The sequence below is a fragment of the Amphiura filiformis genome, chromosome 16 (assembly GCF_039555335.1).
Source record: "Amphiura filiformis chromosome 16, Afil_fr2py, whole genome shotgun sequence".
Classification (NCBI taxonomy): domain Eukaryota; kingdom Metazoa; phylum Echinodermata; class Ophiuroidea; order Amphilepidida; family Amphiuridae; genus Amphiura; species Amphiura filiformis.
This window is the reverse complement of record NC_092643.1, coordinates 37,219,808-37,243,317: the sequence shown is the minus strand read 5'-3', so window position 1 is coordinate 37,243,317 and position 23,510 is coordinate 37,219,808. Positions and strand designations below refer to the sequence as shown.

General features: G+C 35.5%; 1 protein-coding gene across 2 annotated transcripts in view; it reads right to left on the bottom strand.

Annotated features, from left to right (window-relative positions):
• The window catches only part of LOC140135947 (1-phosphatidylinositol 4,5-bisphosphate phosphodiesterase gamma-1-like), an 88,700-nt gene that overhangs the window by 1,591 nt on the left and 63,599 nt on the right, over window positions 1–23,510 (bottom strand). For both annotated transcript variants that reach the window (XM_072157644.1, XM_072157645.1), the window contains 5 exons: window positions 21,514–21,662; window positions 19,407–19,524; window positions 18,555–18,731; window positions 14,829–14,917; window positions 3,516–3,694 (listed from right to left, as the gene is read on the bottom strand). In XM_072157644.1, the coding sequence (XP_072013745.1) occupies window positions 3,516–3,694; window positions 14,829–14,917; window positions 18,555–18,731; window positions 19,407–19,524; window positions 21,514–21,662 (712 nt within the window). The remainder of the gene's footprint in view (window positions 1–3,515; window positions 3,695–14,828; window positions 14,918–18,554; window positions 18,732–19,406; window positions 19,525–21,513; window positions 21,663–23,510) is intronic.

The following is a 23,510-nucleotide window of genomic DNA, read 5'->3' as shown; positions in this document are numbered from 1 at the left end:
GGGGTACTACAGCCCTGGCCAATTTTGTGCCTAATTTTGCATTTTTCTCAAAAATTATAGCGCATTGGTGACAAGTATATGTATATTATAGGGGCAAGGACTACAATTACTGCACTGAAAATTCAGCACCTCAAGGCAAGTAGTTATTGATTTATTGATCAAATATTGGTTTTCCCTCATTTTTGACTGTAACTCCACAACTGTTGCCCCTATAATATACATATCTTACTTGTTACCAATGCGCTATAATTTTTGAGAAAATGCAAAAATAGGCACAAAATTGGGCTGTAGTAATACCCCTCTTAACATGTTAAAATGCAAATTACCATACCACTATTTGACCAAAATATGACAACATTCTCTCCTCTCATTTCTACATGTATACAAATTGATGATATTTTCATACACTCTTTAGAACCACATGGCCAATCGAAAACATTGGGACGTCAGCCCCAGATAGGTTGTCCAAAGATATGGGTAGTGAACATTACATATAATTAATATTCATGTGAAACATTTTTTTGCATTTGGCATACATGATGTTAAACTGCAATTTACACACCATTATTTTACCAACATTTGATGACATTCTACTGCACAATTTATCTATCTGCTTTTCTATGTACAAGTTTATCTGCTGTTGTGTAGCTCTAGAGTGATAAGTACTTGCAGATAACACCTTGGTGGCAGCATTGCACTATTACCCTCAGTTTAATGCTCTGCATGCTAGTCATAGGCTTCAACATAAAAAGTCCCCAAGTTTTGAGATATTTTCTCAAAATATCAAGAGCTATCTCAAGAACCACTGAACCAATACTAGACTTGCTTGTACTTGATTTAATGCATTTTCTATGCTGATTCCAAATTTACAATTCTGGAATTTAAAAAAAATGAAAGTTGTTGTCTGCAACTAACACCTAGTAGAGAGGCTTATTGCGTATATATTTTGAACTCCTCTATATGTAAGTATGCTGTATCAAACAAAAAAGGTGTTGGGTTGTCTTCCATCGGTTGTCTTTGAATTTTGTGACGATAACTGTAAGAAAAAAATGCACAATTGCAAGTTTTTGACCATTTTCCCTCTAATTGCAAAAATATTAAAACTTGACTTGATGTGATGATGCAATCACACTAAGTGATATATGTGACCATCCAGCACAACTGAGCCCTGAAGTCGCCAATCATCATTCTGCTTGAAATTAACATTAAAATGATGTATATCACGTCTATAGTACTTGACATTTAAGTAGTGCAAACTCAATAAAACAGTCAATAAATCCTTTGTTTCCTATTGTTTATTGTTAAGTTCAATGGAGCATATCTCAATAGTGGCACTGGCGACATCCGGGCTCAGTTGTGGAGGATGGTCACATATACGTACGCTTTCGTTGGCCAGGCCAGCGGAAGACATGTGGCTAAGTGTCGCCGACCTAGTGCTTGGTATGCGAGGGGCCTCGGGTTCAAATCCCACCCAGAGCAAACAACTTCTTTCTTTCTTTTCTCTCTTTATTCCTTCCTTCTTTCCCTTCCGGTTGGCAAAAAGCCCTTGGGCCGTTAGGGTTTTAAGATGCATTGATCACACCGTGTTAAAGAAGGCCAACAAGGATTTTCTCTATCAGCATAAATGGGATGAATACTGTTGAGTAATTTTTCTGCTTTGTACTGACATATGAGTCGTGTAAATAAAGAGAGCCTATAAGATGGTTTTTTAATATTTTCCCTTTTGATTGTAACATTTCTTTGAAATGCACACCTTAATTTTGTACCACAACGTGAATAATCTTCAGGCAATATTACCCAAAAACACAAAGCACTGAATGACATATCTAAAAATAATTTAATATCCCCAAAAGTGGCTTCAAAGTTTTTCCCCTCAGGTGAGATGAAAATAGACATCACTGACACTTTGACAACAATAGTCTGTATGCCTTCCTTGATGCAGTAATTTAGATATTGTTATTCATTGTATCTCTAAATGCAATGATAAGTATATAAAAGTATATATATTTTTAGAAAGGTAATGAAGCAGGTAATCCAACTATACAACTAGATTTACGCGGTTCGTAATTAAGGTGGCCCCCACAACAAAGGTTGGAAAATATAAAGAGTACTATGTCACAAGACCAAGTTTGATATAATATTGGATGGCTGAGCATGATACCATAACATATCGGATGAGTCATAAAAATATCGGACGAGCCAACGGCGAGTTCGATATTTGTATGACTTAATCCGATATGTTATGGTATCATGCGAAATAAGCCATCCAATATTATCATTATTAGGTTTTCTTAACTCCTAATAACCCTGAAAACATAATAATGAAGTTGATCAGCCTTTGCAATTACACTGCAGAGTGGATTAATGAAAATGTATGCCAAAATAGGCAAATTAGCTTATTAACATTCATAAATATGCAAATAACATGACAAAACTTTACAGCACATCAGGCTATCATATTCAATCACCAAACCAAATTTGAAGTGGATCGGTTATTGCGTTTCAGCTGCTGAGTGGATAAATTAAAATATAGGCAAAATATGCTAATAAGCTCATTAATATTCATAAATGTGCAAATAATATGACACAAAACTAAACAGCACATCAGGCTAACATATCCAATTACCAAACCAAATATGAAGTTGATCGGTTACTGCGTTTAAGCTGCACAGTGGATTAAGGAATTTGCTTCCGCCCACACAGCCAAACAAACAAGCAAACAAAGAAAGAAACAAAGAAAGAAAAAAACAACCAACCATCTGGATGATAACATAAGCCCAACACATGTGTGGGGGCCAAAAATGAGTAGTTTTAGAGAAAATCACAAAATTCACTGCCTCAAGGAAGGCAAACAGACTATAGTAATTCTGACAACTCGACTCAATGCAACTTCTTCCCTTAAGGTGTTGCTTAGGGTTATAGTTAGGATATTTTTAGTGCTGTGTGGCATTTGATGATAATCTTGTTGCATATTTAGCAATTTGTTGTCAACAACTACTAACTACTTGACACCACCACCCACTGTAGCTACAACCCTGTAAGGCGGTTGAACTACAAAAGTTTAAGTTTATGGCACTAGAAATGCGGACCTCAGTTACTGGATATTTGTTCATATTGTATATCACACACACATAGATTTAATAACACATAGATTGGAATGGTCCATGCCTGTGCCCTCTAAGCATACTTGAATTCAGCTGACGCCGGTACAGCATTTGGACCTGGTGGCATCACTCATCTGAGCCTACACAGAACGCTCAACTTGTCAGCGCTTACGCAAAACTATCATTTGTGTACGCTTGCGCTATTTTTGAGTTTGCTAACACACCGCTTACTTATCGTTGACTCCCATAGGCAACATGCTTACCTTCTGCAGTGTACAAATACACACACAAAAAAAATCTACCATTTTGTCCTAAGTGTGGGGATTAAAAACCGCTTCAGACTTCCTAGTTTGGATAGCGATACGGGTGTGTGGCGAACAGTGAGTGTCGTTTATATGTTTATCTTCTTACCTTCTTTTCTCAGTAAGTTCAAAGAGGATCTCTTGGCACCTGTTGAGCTCAGCCTGTTTGGCCATCATAGCAACATCCTCCGCATTTGTCTCCCCCATCCTCGTTACCTGGGTCATCAGCTGATCGGTGCGATTACGCAATACTTGAATAGATGCGTACAGGTCACTGTCATCAGACTCCTGAAAATTGACAGAAAATAAATTCACATTGTATTAGTTTTCATGCAGATCTGAAAGCTGTGCATCTATCATCCAGTGGAAGTGTGGGGGGGGGGCCTTTCCCCCAAATAGTTTTCTTGCCCCCCAGTTTCCCCCACTTTTGAGGCAAAAAACCCAAATTTACGTAAATGTCCACATTTTGTTGCAATTTTACGCTAAATTTGTCGATTTTGCCTGAGTTTAGTGGTTTGTATTCCCTAAATACTAACCCTAACCCTGTAAATATGATAATGCTCATCATGAACAGAGAGAAAGAATGTGTGCTGGGGCTCTTGCTGCTCTATGTTAAGTGCTTGGAAAAATTAATATAATATAGTGTATTTCAAAAGCCCTATGTGCTGAATGCAACCCATCCTCCACTCATCAGAGGTCTTTGTCCTCACATGGATACCCCCCCCCCACCGTATTTAAAATCTTCCAGAGCATACTAGAAACACTGCAACCAACATACGCTTATAGCTCAAGAAATTAATACATTTGTATATTAAAGTCTTTCATCTTTAGTCTGTGAAAATTCCTCTATATGCAGTCATGCTTTTTATGCACTTTCTGTCATGCAAAATAGACTTGCTAACATTTTCCGTTTTATACTTGGAATTCCGTGAAATTTCTCTGTTTTCCGTAAAACAGAGAACTTTAGGCTCTTCCTTCGCCAGTTGTGGTGTTTGAGTCACTATTTTATTGAAACTGGTAGAATTCAGAATATTTATAGAGAATGTCGCACTTGTGTCCTTCGCGAAACAAGAGATATCGAGGACGTATTTTATTTTGTTTTCATTTGCAATTTTTTTACCAGCTTGCATTCAAGATACCTGCAAGTTTGGGTTTTGACTCATCCAACTTGTCAAAAGTTTTATTCTTTAATAGATACGAAAGACTCAAACACTTTGGCAGGCTTAGTGTGTAGTTAAAACTTAATGGTAATACTTTATAAAACTTTATTCAGCAATATACTGTTTTTCTCATTATATTTTAAAATAACTTGTGTTGTTTGTATATTTGTGAAGTTTTATAATGCAAAATATTTTACAATACTATGGGCCAAAGGCCTGAATGTATTTAATAATAAACTTGAACTTGAACTTGAATGAAATTCAAATAATAAGTCACTCTTCCTGATTTAAAAAAAAACATTGAGCAGCGAATATTGCAACTTGTAAAAATGCCCACATATTGATGTAAAGTTCCTTCAGAGCAACAACTTTTATCATATTAACCCTAACACTGACCCAGGTTTTTTGCTATCGGAAGTCACAGAAGATCCGAATTTTTCAAGAAGAAGAAGAATTTTTGACTTGGCACCCCCGGGATTCGAACCTTTGACCCCCCGCATGCCAAGCACACGATCGCGGACTGGGAGCTAGACGGGTTATTGCTGCCCGGCCAGCAATTCCGTGAGCATTTGACGCTTAGGCTGATTGCGTCATCGCAGACCCTGGGATGCATGCATGATTTGATTTTTTCATTGTGGTATTCTGTGGTATTTTTGGGTGTAAGGGTTAATAACAAATCATAGTAATAGCAAAAGAAAATTTATATGAATACCTAATAAATAAGTGCCAACATATCTGCGACACTCTATTGAAAGGTGAGTTATATATATATATGTTGCACTTAGTGTTGCATTGAAACTGATTTTGGCACCTCTTTGTAAGTATTTGTTGTTTATTTTTATTTAATAACCATTTTTAGCAGTCTTGTCGGCTTTAACAAAGCACAAGAGATTTGTAAAATTCCATAATTTAGTATTAACAATAAATCCACTAAGGAAAGTGATTGTTGTTTTTCTTAGTAAGTTCTTCTCGCCTGTTATTGTGTAATAACTATTTCAGCAGTCTTGTCAGATTTGACAAAGCAACAAAATTAACAATAAATAAAAAAAGGTAAAGGCTTGTTTTTCAAAATTAAAAATAAATAAGAAAATAAAAAAGGTGAAGGGTTATTTTCATTTCTTCCATAATGCAAAATGGGCAAATCCATTTGAAATCCACACCCCCACTGGAAGATTTTGGTCTTCCAACCAAATTCAACAGTTTATATTAATCCAGATCCCGTCATCCATAAAAGTGGAAAAGGTGTGGAAGACCTGGGGGGGGGGTGTACTCAGTACTTGCCAAATGACCATATGGGGATGTGCCGCAAACATGGGTAGCATTTTCAGGCTTTTGGTATATCAATGACCCTTTTTCTAGACCAATATTGGTACATATGGACGGAAAATGTTCTCAATTTTTTGTGAAAATAACCTAATTTTGCCTCAATCTAGACAAAGCTTTTAAAATTTCGTAAAAAATTGGAGGAAAATTTGTAGAAACAGAAAATTTGGGTTCAATTCGACCACAAATTTTGACTTTAGTATATCGATGGGTATAAATTTATTGAAAAATTGGTATATAGATGGGTCCACTTTTAAATTGTCAGTGGCACACCCCTACAAACCCAAACTTGAGTACCTCCCCGGGGAAGATCAAAGATCTTACACTTCCCACAATACATTTCTTATATTTCATTATTCTGTACAGATTTGCAACATGGGTCGATAGTGATGAAATGAACAGAGCACATCCAGATCTTGCAAAATATGTTTATTTCTTGACTATCAACCCATGTTTTTTAGTGAGTCTATTCTCCACATGAAAACAAAGGGAACCTGTACAATGTAATAGGAGCGTAATTTACTGTAACTAGCGGTCACCTGTCTTTCGCGGTTCGTAAAATGATTGCAATTTGCAAGTGCATCACCACCCTTTTATTAAGAACAAAGTTTGATGGTCACCCATGCACCGCGGATTGTTAAATAATATCGCCAACCCATGCCACCCATGCACTCTCCTCACTCATTTTGATTTTCCCGCGTTTATTATTCCCACTTGCTTTAGAGGCAGCGTGTTGATACGCGATGTCGCGAGATGACGAAACTAAATAATACGCCAAGACGCAAGATTGTTTTGTTTGACGTTGATGTAGTTGTTAGGCGGATATAGTAACTGATGCTCACTATTTTGAGGTCCCTGGATATTTTTAAAAGTATATTTGCTCATTTTTAGACTTTAATCACTAAGATTGAAAAAAAATGAGGTGAATATGCAGTGTAACTCGGTGAATGATTAGGTTTACAAAAGTGAAATTTGCAGTTGCATCACCACCGTTCGAGTTTTTATCACGAAAAGTTTTGCAACTCGGTAATTTGTTATAGATGAGATGATGCATCATGTTGCAAAGGATTCTGGGAAGGGTAAGATATCTTCTCTTCACAAGGGGTGTATATATTTTAAATAGAATAGCCTAAATGCATACTGTTTGTCACTATCATGAAGGTCATTGAAGTCAAATTGTCATCTATTTCCATCTCTCTACCTACTCATTGCTTGCTCATTGACCCGACTCCTGATCAAATCTACTTTAAGGGCTCAGATAGCGATGTTTTCACATATTTTTTGTGGGACCTGAGAGCACATCAGACACACCAAATTACATTTTGAATACGAGAAATGTCCTTCTGATATCAAATAATTTGGATTTTTTGAAATTTGAGATGTAATACCAATTTTATGGCAGAGTATTAAAATTTAATATTTTATATAATTGGCCGCTGAGACACAATGAGAGAGTTATCATGGGGACTTAAGTTGAGATTGCCCGAGTACCGACTGTGAACTCAGGTAGCACAGTGGTAAAGCTCTGGACCGGTAATCCAGCGACCGGGGTTCAATCCCCACTGAGTCCTGATTTTTTCTCTCTCAATATTTTCATATGCCAGTTTGCTCGAGCCCCAATCACGCCATTTTTTATATTTAACAGTCCTTGAAGTAAACTTTATAAATCTAATGATATGAACTTAATGTGTATTTAGCTGGGATGAAAGCCGACCATCTTTTGAAAATTTTGACATTTCACATTGAAGATATAAATCTTTTTAACAAATTTACCTACATTTTATGGTGTTTGGGGAAAAAAATCTATATCTTCAATAAGTTTTTTTGATTGACAGCTTTTCATCCCAGCTAAATATACTTGAAGTACATATCATTAGATTTATACAATTTATTATGAGGACTGTTAAATTTCAAAAATATCAATTTTTAATCATTTGCCATGAAATGTGTATTATATTATGAATTTCAAAAAATCAAAATTGTTTGATATCAGTAATTCGATATATCTGATGTGCTCTCAGGTCCTACAAAAAATATGTGAAAACATCGTTATCCGAGCCCTTAAGATTTCACAATTCAAGGAAACGTAATACTTTACAATTGTGACCCGATCTGCTCCATGGGGGGTTGGGAGCTAAAGACGGCAAATTTGAAATTGAGATAAGGCAACAATTGGAGTAAAAACCATAAAATACATACCAAAATAAATACAAACTTCAGAACTTTAGAACCAAGTATGATAGCCTAATGTTTGTATTAGGTAATAATTATAGTAACTCAATTTTCAACTAGAATTACATGGTTCGTAATTAAGGTGGCCCCACACAAAGGTTTGTAAATACAAATAATATGCAAGATGCAAATAAGCTCATTAATATTCATAAATATGCAAATAACATGCAACATAACTATACAGCACATCATGCCACTATATACTATCACAATGCCAAGTTGGATGTTTAATGGTTATTGCATTTAAGCTGCAGAGTGGATCAATGAAAATGAAGGCAAAATATGCAAATAAGCTTATTAGTATTCATAAAATATGCAAAAAAAAAACATGCAAAAAAAACCATACGGCACATCGGGCCACCATATCCAATCCCATACCAATTTTACGGTTGTTGATCTGTCTTTGCGATTAAGCTGCAGAATGGATTAATGAAAATGTAGGCAAAATATACAAATCAGCTCATTAATATTCATAAATATGAAAAATAACATGACACAAAATTATACAGCTTATCAGGCCAGTGAGGCCACCATATCCAATCACCAAACTAAGTTTGAAGTTGAACGGTTATTGCGTTAAAAAGTCCCATTCAGTGATCCCAGCAAAAGTATAAACAAATGAAATTGTGTATAAATCCCTTAAAGGTCTGTAACCCGATCGACAACATCATCCCCGATTTTTTCATTGGCCATGAGTTTTGGTATCACACAATAGATAATATTTTTCTCATTACTATCCTGAAATTTGACACTCACGGTCGATGTATTTCCGGAGAATTCACGCAAAACATGCTCAATTACAGGCTACCAGTTGTATACCACTTCGGACTTCTGGGCAGGCATTATTATGACTGAAATCGTAATATTCAGTCTCCTCAACAGCTAGTTTGGTTTAGCGTCATTCACATTGTATGAAAAGAGCGAACCGCAATAACTGCTGAAGAGACTTCAGATCGACAACGAAACTATAAAGTTTTAAAACTTCCAACGTATTGGTAGCTGCCTCCGTGGCGCAGTTGGTTAGCGCATCGTATTTTTGTACGAGAGGTCCCCGGTTCAAAATCGGGTAGTGAGAGGTTTCTTTTTCTGCTCCATTTTTTTAACCCAAACTTTTTTACATTCATTTGAAATGTACATATTGCAAGGGGAAATATATTTTGTTTCTTTTTTTTCTGAACCGGTTTAAAGAAAAAGAGTCAAATCAAAATTTTCCGTTCAATACGGGCATTTCCACTTCCAGCATCATGTGTCGTCAGGGCATTTCAGTTTGCTTTGCTATATTGAGCTCTATTGCCATTATGCCATAATTTATACACAAAAAATCTATCATGAACGATATACAGACGAACATGAAGAACTGGTTGTGGGGGAAATGTCACCAGTGCAACTGCAACCATGCACGCATACGGCACATGACTGAACGTAATTGCGGCACATGTTGTTGCTTGCCTTGCCAGAATGCAATTCACGCATACCAAGTATTGGATTGCAAATTTTGCTATTTATTCACATTTACGCAGAAAAATCTCTCATTTTTTCACAAAGCTGCATAAAGGGGACAATATTTGATATTATATGTAATTTTAAAGACAATCCATATCCAAAACCAATAGGGTTACCCCCCTTTAAATGAAGTACAAAATTGTTATCAGGTATTTCTGAAATGAAAATGTGGGCAAAAAAACAAGGAAACCGCATAACTGATAAAGTTGAAGCCCCATTAAAATATATGTAGATAATTTATATACTGGCAGTATATAAATTACAGATTCATGTAAAATGGCTTATTTTGTCTTTCATACACAGCTTTCGGCTTTACTACTAGCAGGCTATGTTAGCACATCTATGACAATGACAAAGGTACCAAAATCTGAATTTTGATGATTTTTACGATCGTCCGGATGAGCAAATCACTGAATGGGCCTTTAAGCTGCAGAGTGGATTAATGAAAATGTAGGCAAAATATGCAGATTTTGTAAACACAAATAATATGCAAGATGCAAATAAGCTCATTAATATTCATAAATAACATGACACAAAACTTAACAAAAATTTTTTTTTTATCAATTTTTAAAAACTAGATCAAAATATCTAGGACCCATTTTTTCATTTTTTTTGAATTTTGACCAAATACAATCTTATCAGGCCACCATATCCAATCATCAAACCAAGTTTGATATAATATTGGATGGCTGAGCATGATACCATAACATATCGGATGAGTCATAAAAATATCGGACGAGCCAACGGCGAGTTCGATATTTGTATGACGAATCCGATATGTTATGGTATCATGCGAAATAAGCCATCCAATATTATCATTAAGTTTTCTTAACTCCTATTAACCCTGAAAACATAATAATGAAGTTGATCGGTTACTGCGTTGGAGCTGCACAGTGGATTAATGAATTTTGCTTCTGCCCGGACAGCCAAACAAACAAAGAAACAAACAACCAAGCAAAGAAACAACCATTTGGAAGATAACATAAAAAACAAACAACCATTTGGATGATAACCTAAGCCCCACATATATGTAGGGGCCAAAAAAATGCCTTCTTTGGCCCCATGGAGCAGATTGCATCACAATTAAAAGACTCAAAGGAAAACAAAAACAGTATTTATATCAGGGTTTGATTTCACCTGTATCGTATGGCTAAATGTAATACAATTTTAAGGAAGTGCTTACTATACACTTTCGTCTCAAAAAGTGTGATGCACTTATTTTCCATTTGTCAAGCATCTTACCCATCACCAATGATGTAAAGTAGCAGATGTATCACAATCCCTAGTCTAAAGCCAAGAATTTTCTGCTTTACAAATGCTAAATTCCGCTTTTCTCCGCTTTGTAATTTTAGCACATTTCTGACATAATAATATTTTAAATTGTTTGCAAACAATCCAAGAATAAACTGATTAAAAAGCCCGGCCAATGTGACGATCATGGTTGATTGGGTATCATGGCTGCAATGGGAGGTAGGACAGGCGTTGTACAGTAAATCTATGACGGATTTTACTTTATTTTGATGAATTTTGAAGACCCATTTCATTTAGTAGTTTATTTATTTCTTTTCAATTGTATTTTTTTTCTTTTCTAGGTCATTTTTGCTTTTTTTTTTCTTCTCAGAAATGCGTTTTCCGCTTTACCTCTGAATTCCGCGATTTTTGCGGAATTTCCGCAATGCGGAGAATTCTTGGCTTTACCCTAGTCACTATATATTCCAATATTTAAAAAGTCAGCGAATAATAACAATAATTCCTGTTAAAATCATTATGTATGCTTCAAACCCATGCTGATGTGATGAACTATGAACTTAGGAACGATGACTTCCAGGTTCACTTCCGGGTTTACGACCAGATTTTCGCCAATTACCGACACCATTAGCGACCATGTGTGCACCTTGGTAAGCTTACTACACAAGATAGCATGGAAATATCAGCATTTTTGAAACATCTTGGCTGAAAAAAGTGGTGGGTGCGTTTACTTGAAGGGGGCGACTATTCGAGAAAATACAGTATGGCAAAAATGTTTTCTGCTTTTTTGTCTAATTGACAGAATTTATTTACCCTCATCAGTAAGATTATTATTTACTCAACTTGATGCAAACCATAGGCAGTGTTGCCAAAACTTTTCAGTGCCAAGGTGCAGCAAATTGGCTAGTCAGGCCACAGAGAATGAATCTCAAGTAGCTCAATTTTTAAGATTCCAAAAAAAGCACCCAAAACCAGATATTTGGGCGGCTTAACCCAAATTCATAACGTAAATCACCCAATTCGGTGGAAAGTACTTGACTTAAAACTTCTGGTATTTTATGGAAAATCACTGACGATCAACAACTGGTCACAAAATCCATTGTTATTAAAATTAGGAGCTTCGTAGGCCTTTGCCTAAATTGAAAGGAACATATGTGAAATAACTGCTGCAGCATGGCACTAGCAAAAGTAGCCCAATTTTAGACAAGTAGCAGCACAGTTTTTTGAGTGGCAGCAAGTGATTGCCAAGTAGCCCAATTGTGTGCCTTAAGGTAGCTCTATTGGACATAGATTTTTTTCTAATTTAAATATGTGAACATCCATGCTCTCCTGATTACTGAAACTGAAAATTTTATTTTAATTGGACATTCAGTTCTCGAGATATAGCCTGTCAAAATGGCACAAAACCAACAAATTGGCAACAACTTTCTTTTTATTTTCTTTATTTTTAGCATGCAGTGTTGCCAAGTAATTTTCTAATTATATATGCATGAATTATGCAAAGTAAAGTTTTCAGATACAATTAGAAGGGTAGTACATACAATGTACACATAAAATGCAACAAATCTACGGATGCATTTGGCAAATTTCCATTTGCATGATTAATTAGGGCCCTAATCAACGTTTCTAATTAGTGGCCCTAATTAATTATGCAAATTGAAATTTGCCAAACGCAACCATGCTTTTGTAGCACCTTGTGTGTACTACCATGCCTTAGTACCATAGCTATTTTAATTGTATCTGAAAACTTTACGTTGCATAATTCAGGCATATATAATTAGAAAATTACCTGGCAACTGGACTTGTCAAAAATATACAAAATAAAAAGAAAGTTGTTGCCAATTTGTTGGTTTCGCGCCATTTTGACAGGCCATAACTCGAGAACCGAATGTCCGACTGAAACAAACTTTTCAGTTTTGTAATCTACAAGGCAAGGGCTTTAACATATTTCAATTGAAAGAAAATCTAAATTTTTGCATTAGCCCATAGGGCCACCTTAAGGCACTGCGTAGGCATCACTGCTGACAGGTTAAGTATTATGAAAATATCACCCTAGCAGTATGGGTGATTAACTGTCAATGACATGTCATGGCACTTGAAGTCCACCATATAATCAATGCATAGTTGAAATATCTCCCACACAAGGGAGATTTCAAATTGAGTCACTCATTCAGGGAACCCCATTTGGAATTATCGCTCCCTCTGTGGGAGATTAAGGTCTAGTCTTTCATACAGGGTGTATGGATTTCAACTGGAATGGCACAATGTTTTCAGACAATATATAGATAGTTTTCCCTTTTCTTTAGGGTCCATATCACTAATGCGTCTGTTTGTTTGTTTGTTTGTTTGTGTGTGTTTTTAAACGGTCACTCCGTGTGGAGACACGCTTGGGTCCTGATGGGACCAGGCTCAAACAAAATGCTCAAGCCAGACTAAAAGACTAAAAAGCCTATATAAGCATGCTGGCCTGTATGGAAAGAGAAGTGAGAAACAGATTTGAAGACAAAGAACAAGGAAAAGAAAGCCACTCCCACCAATCAAGTTAACAATTTTACTGTCAGCCTTTGGGTCAAATGCTGCGGATTGCTTCCGGCAAATTCATCACGCCTATGATTGGTACAATAATAGCAATTCTATAATTTGTGTGATGTTTACAATTATCTGTGCATGAATAGCAAGGTCAAATGCGGTTAGGAGGGGATCTGACATTTTTATATATAGCAAATTGTCTCGAAAAGTAGCCATAAATATATATTACATTTTCAGAATCAGAAAAGTTGTACAGAATTCTTCTCACATTAAGGAATCAGATAGCAACGTTTGCACAGTATTTTTTGTGGGACCTGAGAGCACATCAGACATATCAAATTGCTCTCTGAACATGTGAAATGTCCATCAAATTTTTTTTTAAATATATATTTGCGATATAATACAAATTTTATGGTAAATTATCAAAATTTGATATTTTTGGGATGAAAAGGCTACCATCAATTGAAAATTTTGATCTTTCATATTGAAGATATACATTTTTTTCCAAAAAAGACCTACATTAATTTAGATCTTCGATAAGAAAGGTCAAAATTTTCATATGATGGTGACTTTTCATCACAGCTACATACATTTATAATATCATTAGATTTATACAATATACTTTGAAGACTGTTAGATTTCAAAAATGTCAATTTTTAATCATTTGCCATTTCAAAAAATCAAAATTATTTGATATCGGAAGGACATTCCTTGTATTCAAAATGCAATTTGATGTCTCTCAGATCCCACAAAAATATGTGAAAACATCGCTAACTGAGCTCTTAAGATGACTTATCAATTATATTTCCAAATGAGATGCAACTTGACTGTCTTTGGTAGCGATGGTAATGTGATGTTTGGTATAGCGTTAGTTCAAAATCTGCAAGAATTGGTATATGGATGGTCCACTTTCAAATACTCAGCTGCACATCCCTACCCAAACCAAACTTGAGAACCCCCTTCCTCTCACTGGGGTAGCCTTTGGATATAAATTCGGTTTTGTATCTGGATTATATAAATAATTAACATCTTACCCTTCGGGCGTTGGCACTTTGATGTGTAGGTGTACACATGTGATGTCTCTACATCACTTCTATTGATGCTTAAATATGCTGACTTCAGCATCTGGGAGGGTAAGCGGAGGTGGGGTGTGGGGAGCGAGGTTGGCGCTTTGGAGTTGTGAGCAGGCGTGGCGTGTCCTATGATCTTTGGTGAATGGGGCTGACGTGTGCAGATGTCAAGGATGTATCGGCGCTTGTTTTTAGTGTACATATATGAGTATTTTTATGATTTAATACATTATTCATAATAAACATGTACTATTATTAAAATCTATTTAATTTTAATATTTTAATGGCAGTACCATGTTTAAGTGGTGGGATGAAGGATGAAAAAAAAGCAAAAACGAAACAAAAAACCCATCTTACCCCTATGACTCTCTTGTCCACATGTACTAGTAATGTTGCCAGCTCTAAGTCATCACTATGGCCATTCTTCAATGGAACAGAACGGTATCCTGTTATAAAGAAATTAAGAAGCGTGTGTCAGAATTAAGTATATGTCGTTTTACAAAGTAAAAGAAAATACCGTAAAACCCCGTCTACAAGCATATATAGTGTTTTTTATGAAAGCTAAATTAATTCGAAGTAAGCGTAAATATACCAATACAATAGATTGGTTTTAAAATAATACTTGTTTGTATATGCTTGGATCCGTAATTTATTTGTTCAAACTCCATAATGGTGCCTGGATTAATGTAGCTTTCATCAGAAGCACTCTACAGGGTGTATCAAAATGATTGGTACCGGGCTATGTGACATTTTCAAAAATATACCAAAAATATAAAATTCCTAATTAATATAATTTTTGTACTATAAATAGGCATATGTTAACTCATTGATCTGAAGATAATAGGTTGATGCATCTGGGAGCTATTGTCATTTAAACGAAGATCGACGTAATCATGATTTTACTTACACAACACAAGATGAATAGGTTCACTACTCCAACTATTCGTTGCATACATGCTCTTCAATATCTTACCTCAGTCTACAAAACATAAAATTTCTTTACGCATGCTTTTAGAAAGATAGTTCCTGAATGAAGTCCCTGCCTTACGACTCAGGCAGTGTGAGGTGAAGCCCTATCTTAAATTAACTTAACACCTGGGATGGATCCATTCTGTAACTGCCCAAAATTATTTTGAAACACTACAAGTTATAGCATGTTTGCATGGGATAGTCCTAGCTCTTCTCCGTGGTCTTCTAAATCTTCTCTGCACTTAGCTTCGTGTCAACCAGTAATTCTTTATGAATGCACGCTGAAGTGTGGAATACTGTGGAGCCATTCTAATAACTCTTACCGGGTCTAACCAAACAGACACTCTCTACAGTCTATAGCCATTCATTGCCACACCATCTACTTAGTAATCTCAAACATCTATTACTACAATTTAAATTACCGCTCATGACACACAAACTTCTTTCACCCCACCTAAATGATGTATGTCAATAATATTACTCTCAACCAATAAATATTGATTAGAACATTTATATATGAAGAAATAGGCAACGAAAAAATTAAACATTTCCATGATTTTAAAAATATCATTCTTACAAGGTATCTTTGGTAAAATAGAGCTTTGAAAATGGTGCGCTACTGATCCAGCATTACGATCTTTATGATCTAAAATTCTTAGAGAAGATAAAACTACTATAATTTCATATATTTAAACAATTAACCCCAAATAATAGTAAAACAATTTGGCAAAAAAGAGAAGTCGTCGGTACCAATCATTTTGATACACCCTGTATATGCTTGTAGACAGGGTTTTACGGTATGTGTCTTTTGAAAGATTTTGGACATGAAGCACTCAATGGTTTGATAGAGGAGTGAAGGAAGCCATTCAACCATCTCTGAAGACTAAGGACAGAGGGCACTAAGTTACCAAATGTCTATGATCCGATCATTACGTTACATTTCAAGATTGGGTCAACCTGCGGACGCAGGCTGAAGTAACAATAGCTAAAAATTACGGAGGTAAATATTTTTTGTATTGATATTTGATTGACAGGTGTGTCATTTGAAGCTTCAAAACACTTGAGATGGAGGTCCATGCTAATTGCTAACACGCTGAATGCACTGATAGGATAGAGATTGGCACATGCTGACACTATTTGAAGAGTCATTGACATGCGAATGAAGAATGATTGACACCTGGTAAGTACAAACAGGGTGTACTAGGTGTGTTCAAATTAATATATTGCTGATATTAATTGGTGACATTTTGGCTTTGGAATTTCCAAGAAGGGAAATTTGCATGCTTCAGTCTACAGAGTCAAAAATGAATATAAATGCAAGTACAACAGAGCACAGATAGCTAAAATTTGAGCTAGTCTCAGACTCATTTTATTCTTTAAATCATTTGCAGTGCTAGTTGCTAGTGCTACTTGTTTTTACCTAGCAAAAGGAATGCTTTTATGCTCATGATTTTTTTTTGTCTTTTTAAACTAAAATTTTGGATGCTAGTTGTACATACTAAACAGTTTCTAACAATAATTTTATTCTGCTGCTGCAAATTAAAGCCACAATTTCTCTGTGTTACTAAATTTAAAACTGTTTTACAAATTGACGATTTCTGTGATTTTCTATTTTCCACTATAAAGCACTGGAAAGTTAAAACAAACATGTTTTAAAAGTGTATTTTGCCTGCTTTATGCATGTATTGTTATTCCAGCTGGATTGAGTAAATTTCTTTTTCTTTTCACTGTTTTATTTTTCTTTCAAAATCCACCACAAAAACTCACTTTTAACATCGTCAGATGTAAAAAATAGCCCAAATCATTAAGGGATGGGGTATGAATGGTCAGTATTTATTGTGGGACATTAGAGCACATCAGACATATCAAATTGCATTCTGAATATGAAGAATGTCCTGATGATATCAAATAATTTCTATTTTTTTTAAATTCGCAATGTAATACACATTTTATGGCAAATGATTAAAAATAGATATTTTAAATATTTAACAGTACTTGAAGTAAACTTTATAAATCTGATGATATGTACTTAAAGTGTATGTAGGTGGGATGAAAAGCCCACGATCATTTGAAAAAATTGACCTTTCGTATTGAAGATATGGATTTTTTTTCCCAAAACACAAAAAAAATAATGTCTTTTTGGGGAAAAAATCCATTATCTTCAATATGAAAGGTCAAAATTTTCAATTGATCGTCGGCTTTTCTCACTTTAAGAATATATCATTAGATTTATAAAATTTACTTCGAGGATGGTTATATATCAAAAATGTGAAAAATATCAAATTTTAATAATTTGTCATAAAATTTGTATTATATCGTGAATTTCAAAAATGAAAATTATTTGATATTAGAAAGACATTCTTCGTATTCAGAATGCAATTCGATATCTCTGATGTGCTCTCATGTCCCACAAAAAATACTGTCCAAACGCTCAAAACGCTCATTCCAGATCCCTTAATCTCAATAAAAATTTTCATCTACAACACAGCGAAACTATATGTGCGTATTCCCCGGCAAATTCTTGTCAAAAAGCCAGTCCCACAGTTTGATACAAAAAAATGCATTCTGCATTAGAGCTTCAACTTAGAAAAGGCTTTGAGACAAATTATTAAATTATGATGGCCTAAAAAATTGGGTAGTTATTATTATTTATTATTACATCTTCTTTACCCTGGGGAAACCCAATCAATAATAACACTGTTTTCCACGGGTGCCCAGGGGTCAAACAAAATACATCAAAAGGTTAAAACATTACATATGAAATATACAAATTCTTAAAAGTACATGTATAGAGAAATAAAGCTAAATACAACAATACATTATTAATATACAAGTGTAAAAAACAAACGTTAAGAAATAATCTATTTAAAAATTGACAAGAATTGAAATGTCAGATCGTTCTACGGTACTTAGCGAGCTGTAGACCTGAGCAAGAATATATGAATGTTTCCATGCTGGTAACTTTAGGAAAAAAATTTTTTTAAACCTTTTATCGACTTACTGACCCATCTATCAAATGTGTTCTATGGAGAAGGAAACAATCTTTTATTCTTTTGCCTAACAAACAAACAAACAAACAAACAAACAAACAGAAAAACAGACAAGACAACTGACCTGTTCGTATTGCCTTAAGTGGGTATGTAGCCTGTCCCAGGAAATTAGGATCACCAAACACGTCTTCATCTTGCACAACAAAGCGTATAAAAGCTAGTTCTGGATTCTGTACATCAAATTCACATCTCTCACCGACGTCCGATCCCTCTCCAAACACCGGGTTGAAACCATTCTCAGCTGTCAACAAAATTACATTGGATATAAAATGAATTAATCAACTTTTCACTAACAATTTCAGTGTATAATCTGTTCTGATCGTGTGAAGTAAATATCAAAAGTTTACTGTCATTTATTACATTTTTCAGACAGGCTGTCACCCACAACAAGTTTTATTATCTAACAGGAAAGCTTTAAGGATATGAATGCAATGAAGGGAATAAAACTAAAATAAATACAGCTTAGATTTCAACATGGCAGCTGTCTAAAACTACTTGAATACCTCTTCAAAAAGTTCAAAACTGTTAAAGGTCCTAGCCAACATTTTTTTGCCATTTTGATATTTAACCCAAACAGTTCCAACAGAATACTCTTTGAGAAAAATGCATCACAATTTGGTATTAAACTTTTGAAGTTGTATAGAGGGCAGTATTAAACAGTGGTTTTAGGTCTTTAACTCCGCTGTCAGAGGGCCAAGGACAAGGTTCAATCCCCAGCAGAGGAAAATATTTTCTAATTATCCACTCTCTCCATTGCTCTAATTGAATTGTGGGGCTGAAGAAATTATGATGGGGTTTGCAAAATAAAGCTCTGGCTCATGTAATGACATTGAAAGCCTAACATTGATTTTAATCGACATCAAACTCATTTAGCTTCAGTTCTTCTGTTAGGCAACCTCAGTTTGCCAAGACTTACGTTTTGTCTGTGTCTTGTATTTATTACTGTTGTCATAATCTGCTCCTATCACTTCAACTTCTACAAATGGACTGGCAATACCACGCCCAGTCTTCACCAAGTGTCTTGCTGCCAAGATCTGAAAAGAAACAGGGCATAAATCAAGCTAGTAAAAAGGCCCATACCTAAATACCAGTGTTGCAGCTTTCCCCAGCTTGTATGGGGAATCCCTCAATCAATGGGAGCTTAAGCCCAAACCTAAATACCAGTGTTACAACTTTCTTCAGCTTGGCTGGGGAATTCCTCATTCAATGGGAGCTTAAGCCCAAACCTAAATACCAGTGTTGCAGCTTTCCCCAGCTTGGCTAGGGAATTCCTCATTCAATGGGAGCTTAAGCCCATACCTAAATACCAGTGTTGCAGCTTTCCCCAGCTTGTATGGGGAATCCCTCAATCAATGGGAGCTTAAGCCCAAACCTAAATACCAGTGTTACAACTTTCTTCAGCTTGGCTGGGGAATTCCTCATTCAATGGGAGCTTAAGCCCAAACCTAAATACCAGTGTTACAGCTTTCTTCAGCTTGGCTGGGGAATTCCTCATTCAATGGGAGCTTAAGCCCATACCTAAATACCAGTGTTGCAGCTTTCCCCAGCTTGTATTGGGAATCCCTCAATCAATGGGAGCTTAAGCCCAAACCTAAATACCAGTGTTACAGCTTTCTTCAGCTTGGCTGGGGAATTCCTCATTCAATGGGAGCTTAAGCCCATACCTAAATACCAGTGTTGCAGCTTTCCCCAGCTTGTATTGGGAATCCCTCAATCAATGGGAGCTTAAGCTCAAACCCAAATACCAGTGTTGCAGCTTTCCCCAGCTTGGCTGGGGAATCCCTCAATCAATGGGAGCTTGGATGGGGAAGACTGCGCACTGGCTGAAATATTTTGCCTAATCCTTTTTAAGCGTACCTCTTGTAGTATGTGTGCGACATTGAGCATGTGCATATAGGACCTTATGCAAAATAATATGCACTGGACAGTGAGTAGTACGGTAATTTGTAGAAAGTGTTGCAGCTTTCCCCAGCTTGTATTGGGAATCCCTCAATCAATGGGAGCTTAAGCTCAAACCCAAATACCAGTGTTGCAGCTTTCCCCAGCTTGGCTGGGGAATCCCTCAATCAATGGGAGCTTGGATGGGGAAGACTGCGCACTGGCTGAAATATTTTGCCTAATCCTTTTTAAGCGTACCTCTTGTAGTATGTGTGCGACATTGAGCATGTGCATATAGGACCTTATGCAAAATAATATGCACTGGACAGTGAGTAGTACGGTAAATTCGGTAATTTGTAGAAAGGATTTGGCAAAACATTTTTAACACTTCAATCGCTCACAGTGCATAATGACTCAAACAAATCAACATTCCTTGCTCATGGCGCCATAAATGAGCCGCTACAAGTGGTAACATAGAAAGCAAATTACGACTTCTATGCTACTCAAATTTCACTCATCGTAGCGCTTTCACCGGTTCAACCCGAGTCTTCAGCAGATGTTATTTCTTTGAAGATTTGTTGTTGCTAGTGATGTCATTGTGACACCTCCGATGACATCACAGATGTAGATGACGTCAAACTGGAAGATGTTGTGGCGCCCCCTTTGTTCCGGGTGGGTGAGGGGGGGTCAGGAGGTGGTCCTAGACGGGGTCTATGTGTAACCCTTTGTCACGGTTCAGTCTGGGTTTTTTAGTGGTAACATGTTTGCATGTTTTGACTCCTTATGATTTGAAGCCTTTTAAATGACATCTCTATGTTGCATACAGCACTCATATTCCATATTTATTATTTACTATTTATAATTTATTTTATTTAATCTTTTTCTTTTCAGTGTTATTACCCCATAATTGAGCAATCTTTTGTTGTCACAAGTATAGGGCATTGAATATTTAATGTAGAATTACACATAATTCACTTATGGAAAATACAGCGGCATGATCAATGGGAATTATACAAATAAACATAATTATGTTTATTTGTAATTCACTTATCCTGATTTTTCAGTCATCCAGTCATTGTTTAGTGCCATTATAGCCGAATAAAGAGGTTGGACTGTATAATCTTTTTTGGCATCCCTCAACTTACAGTAATAGTTAGATGTATGGGCTCCTTGTCTTCCACTGTAGTGTGATCATAAGGATCAAAGCTATCTTTTCTCATACACTCTGGTTTCAAGACATAACCGCATTTGCCATTCAGCAAGAACATGCCTTCGTTGATTTGCATGAACCGATCTACAAAAAGACAAATCAAAATATTACATTAAGAACCTGATCCTTGCAATTTAGGGCAAGCTTAAGGGCTCTGATAGCGACGTTTTCATGTATTTTTTGCGGGACATGAGAGCACATCAGACATATCGAATTGCATTTTGAATACAAGGAATGTCCTTTTGATATCAAATAATTTTGACTTCTTGAAAATGGCGATATAATACACATTTTATGGCAAATTATCAAAAATTTACATTTTTTTATTTTTCATATTTAACAGTCCTCAAAGTAAAATTGATAAATCTACTTAAAGTATGTAGCTGGGAGGAAAACCTGATGATCATTTGAAAATTTTGACCTTTCACATTGAAGATACACATTTTTTTTCAGAAAGTCTTTTTGGAAAAATACTAAAAGTCACAATTTTAAATGATCGTCGGCTTTTCCTTCCAGCTACATATACTTTAAGTACATATCATTAGATTTATCAATTTTACTTCGAAAAACTGTAAATGTCAATATCCATTTTTAATCATTTGCCATTTGTGTATTATATCGAAAATTTCCAAATCATTTGATATCAGGACATTCCTCGTATTCAAAATGAAATTTGATATGTCTGATGTACTCTCAGGTCCCACAAAAAATATGTGAAAATGTCGCTATCCGAGCCCTTAAAATGAATAAGCGATATTGGTATTAAATTCCTGCTGCATTATGAGACGATTTTGGCAAACTCTGACCTATCAGGAATATTGTTCTTTCGTCTTTACAATCAATACATAATAAATGTTTTACTGAAATTATAAAAACTAGAGCGATAACCGCACCATAGCTGAACCATGTGGCTTTGGCAGTATATTGTGGTAGGCCTATACCTACAATTGAAGCATTTTGAAAACTTGACCTTTGACCCCTTTATTGCCCCTTAATGACCTTAAATGAATTTTAAAATATTTGCAACATGTTCAGAATGTCATAAGAATCATTATGTTTAAATTTCAGCTCAATCGAGACATTTTGAAAAACTTGACCTTTGACCCCTTTATGACCTTAAATGAATCTTAAAATGTTTTTAAAATGTTTAGCATGTCATAAGGATCATTGCATATACATTTCAGCTCAATTGGAGCATTTTGAAAAACTTGACCTTTGACCCCTTTATGACCCCTTAATGACCTTAAATGAATTTTAAAATATTTGCAACATGTTTAGAATGTCATAAGGATCATTGCGTTTAAATTTCAGCTCAATTGGAACATTTTGAACAACTTGACCTTTGACCCCTTTAGGACCCCTTTTAATGACCTTAAATAAATTTTAAAATGTTTTACACATGTTTAGAATGTCATAAGGATCATTGCATTTAAATTTAAGCTCAATCAGAGCATTTTTGGTTAAAATGACCTTTTTTGACCCCTGTGATCCCTGGGTGACCTCTGACGTTTGGAAATATTTTTATTATATTCTTTATGTTTTTCTCTTTCATATGACACCACTCATGGGGTCATACCTTCGTGGCATTTAGAGATATGTCCATTTCAGACCAAATGGTTAGTTAGGGACCTAGTAACCTAGTAACCTAGTAACCTATGCAGTTATAGGCTGATACCATTTCATGGTTCAGCAAAAACTAGAAACAATGTTATTCAAATCAATGGTATATTTTAAAGTGTTTTTCAACTTTAAAAAGTAAAACCAATAACAAAAATGATTATAACATCAAAAATAAACCATAATCCGATATAATTTTTATGTTGAACAAACTTTTACAAAAACATAACACAATGGTACCAATTTTATTACATTTATTCCTGTTTAATAGTGACTACAAACACAAAACTGAGAATGTTGATAGGCCTATAATCA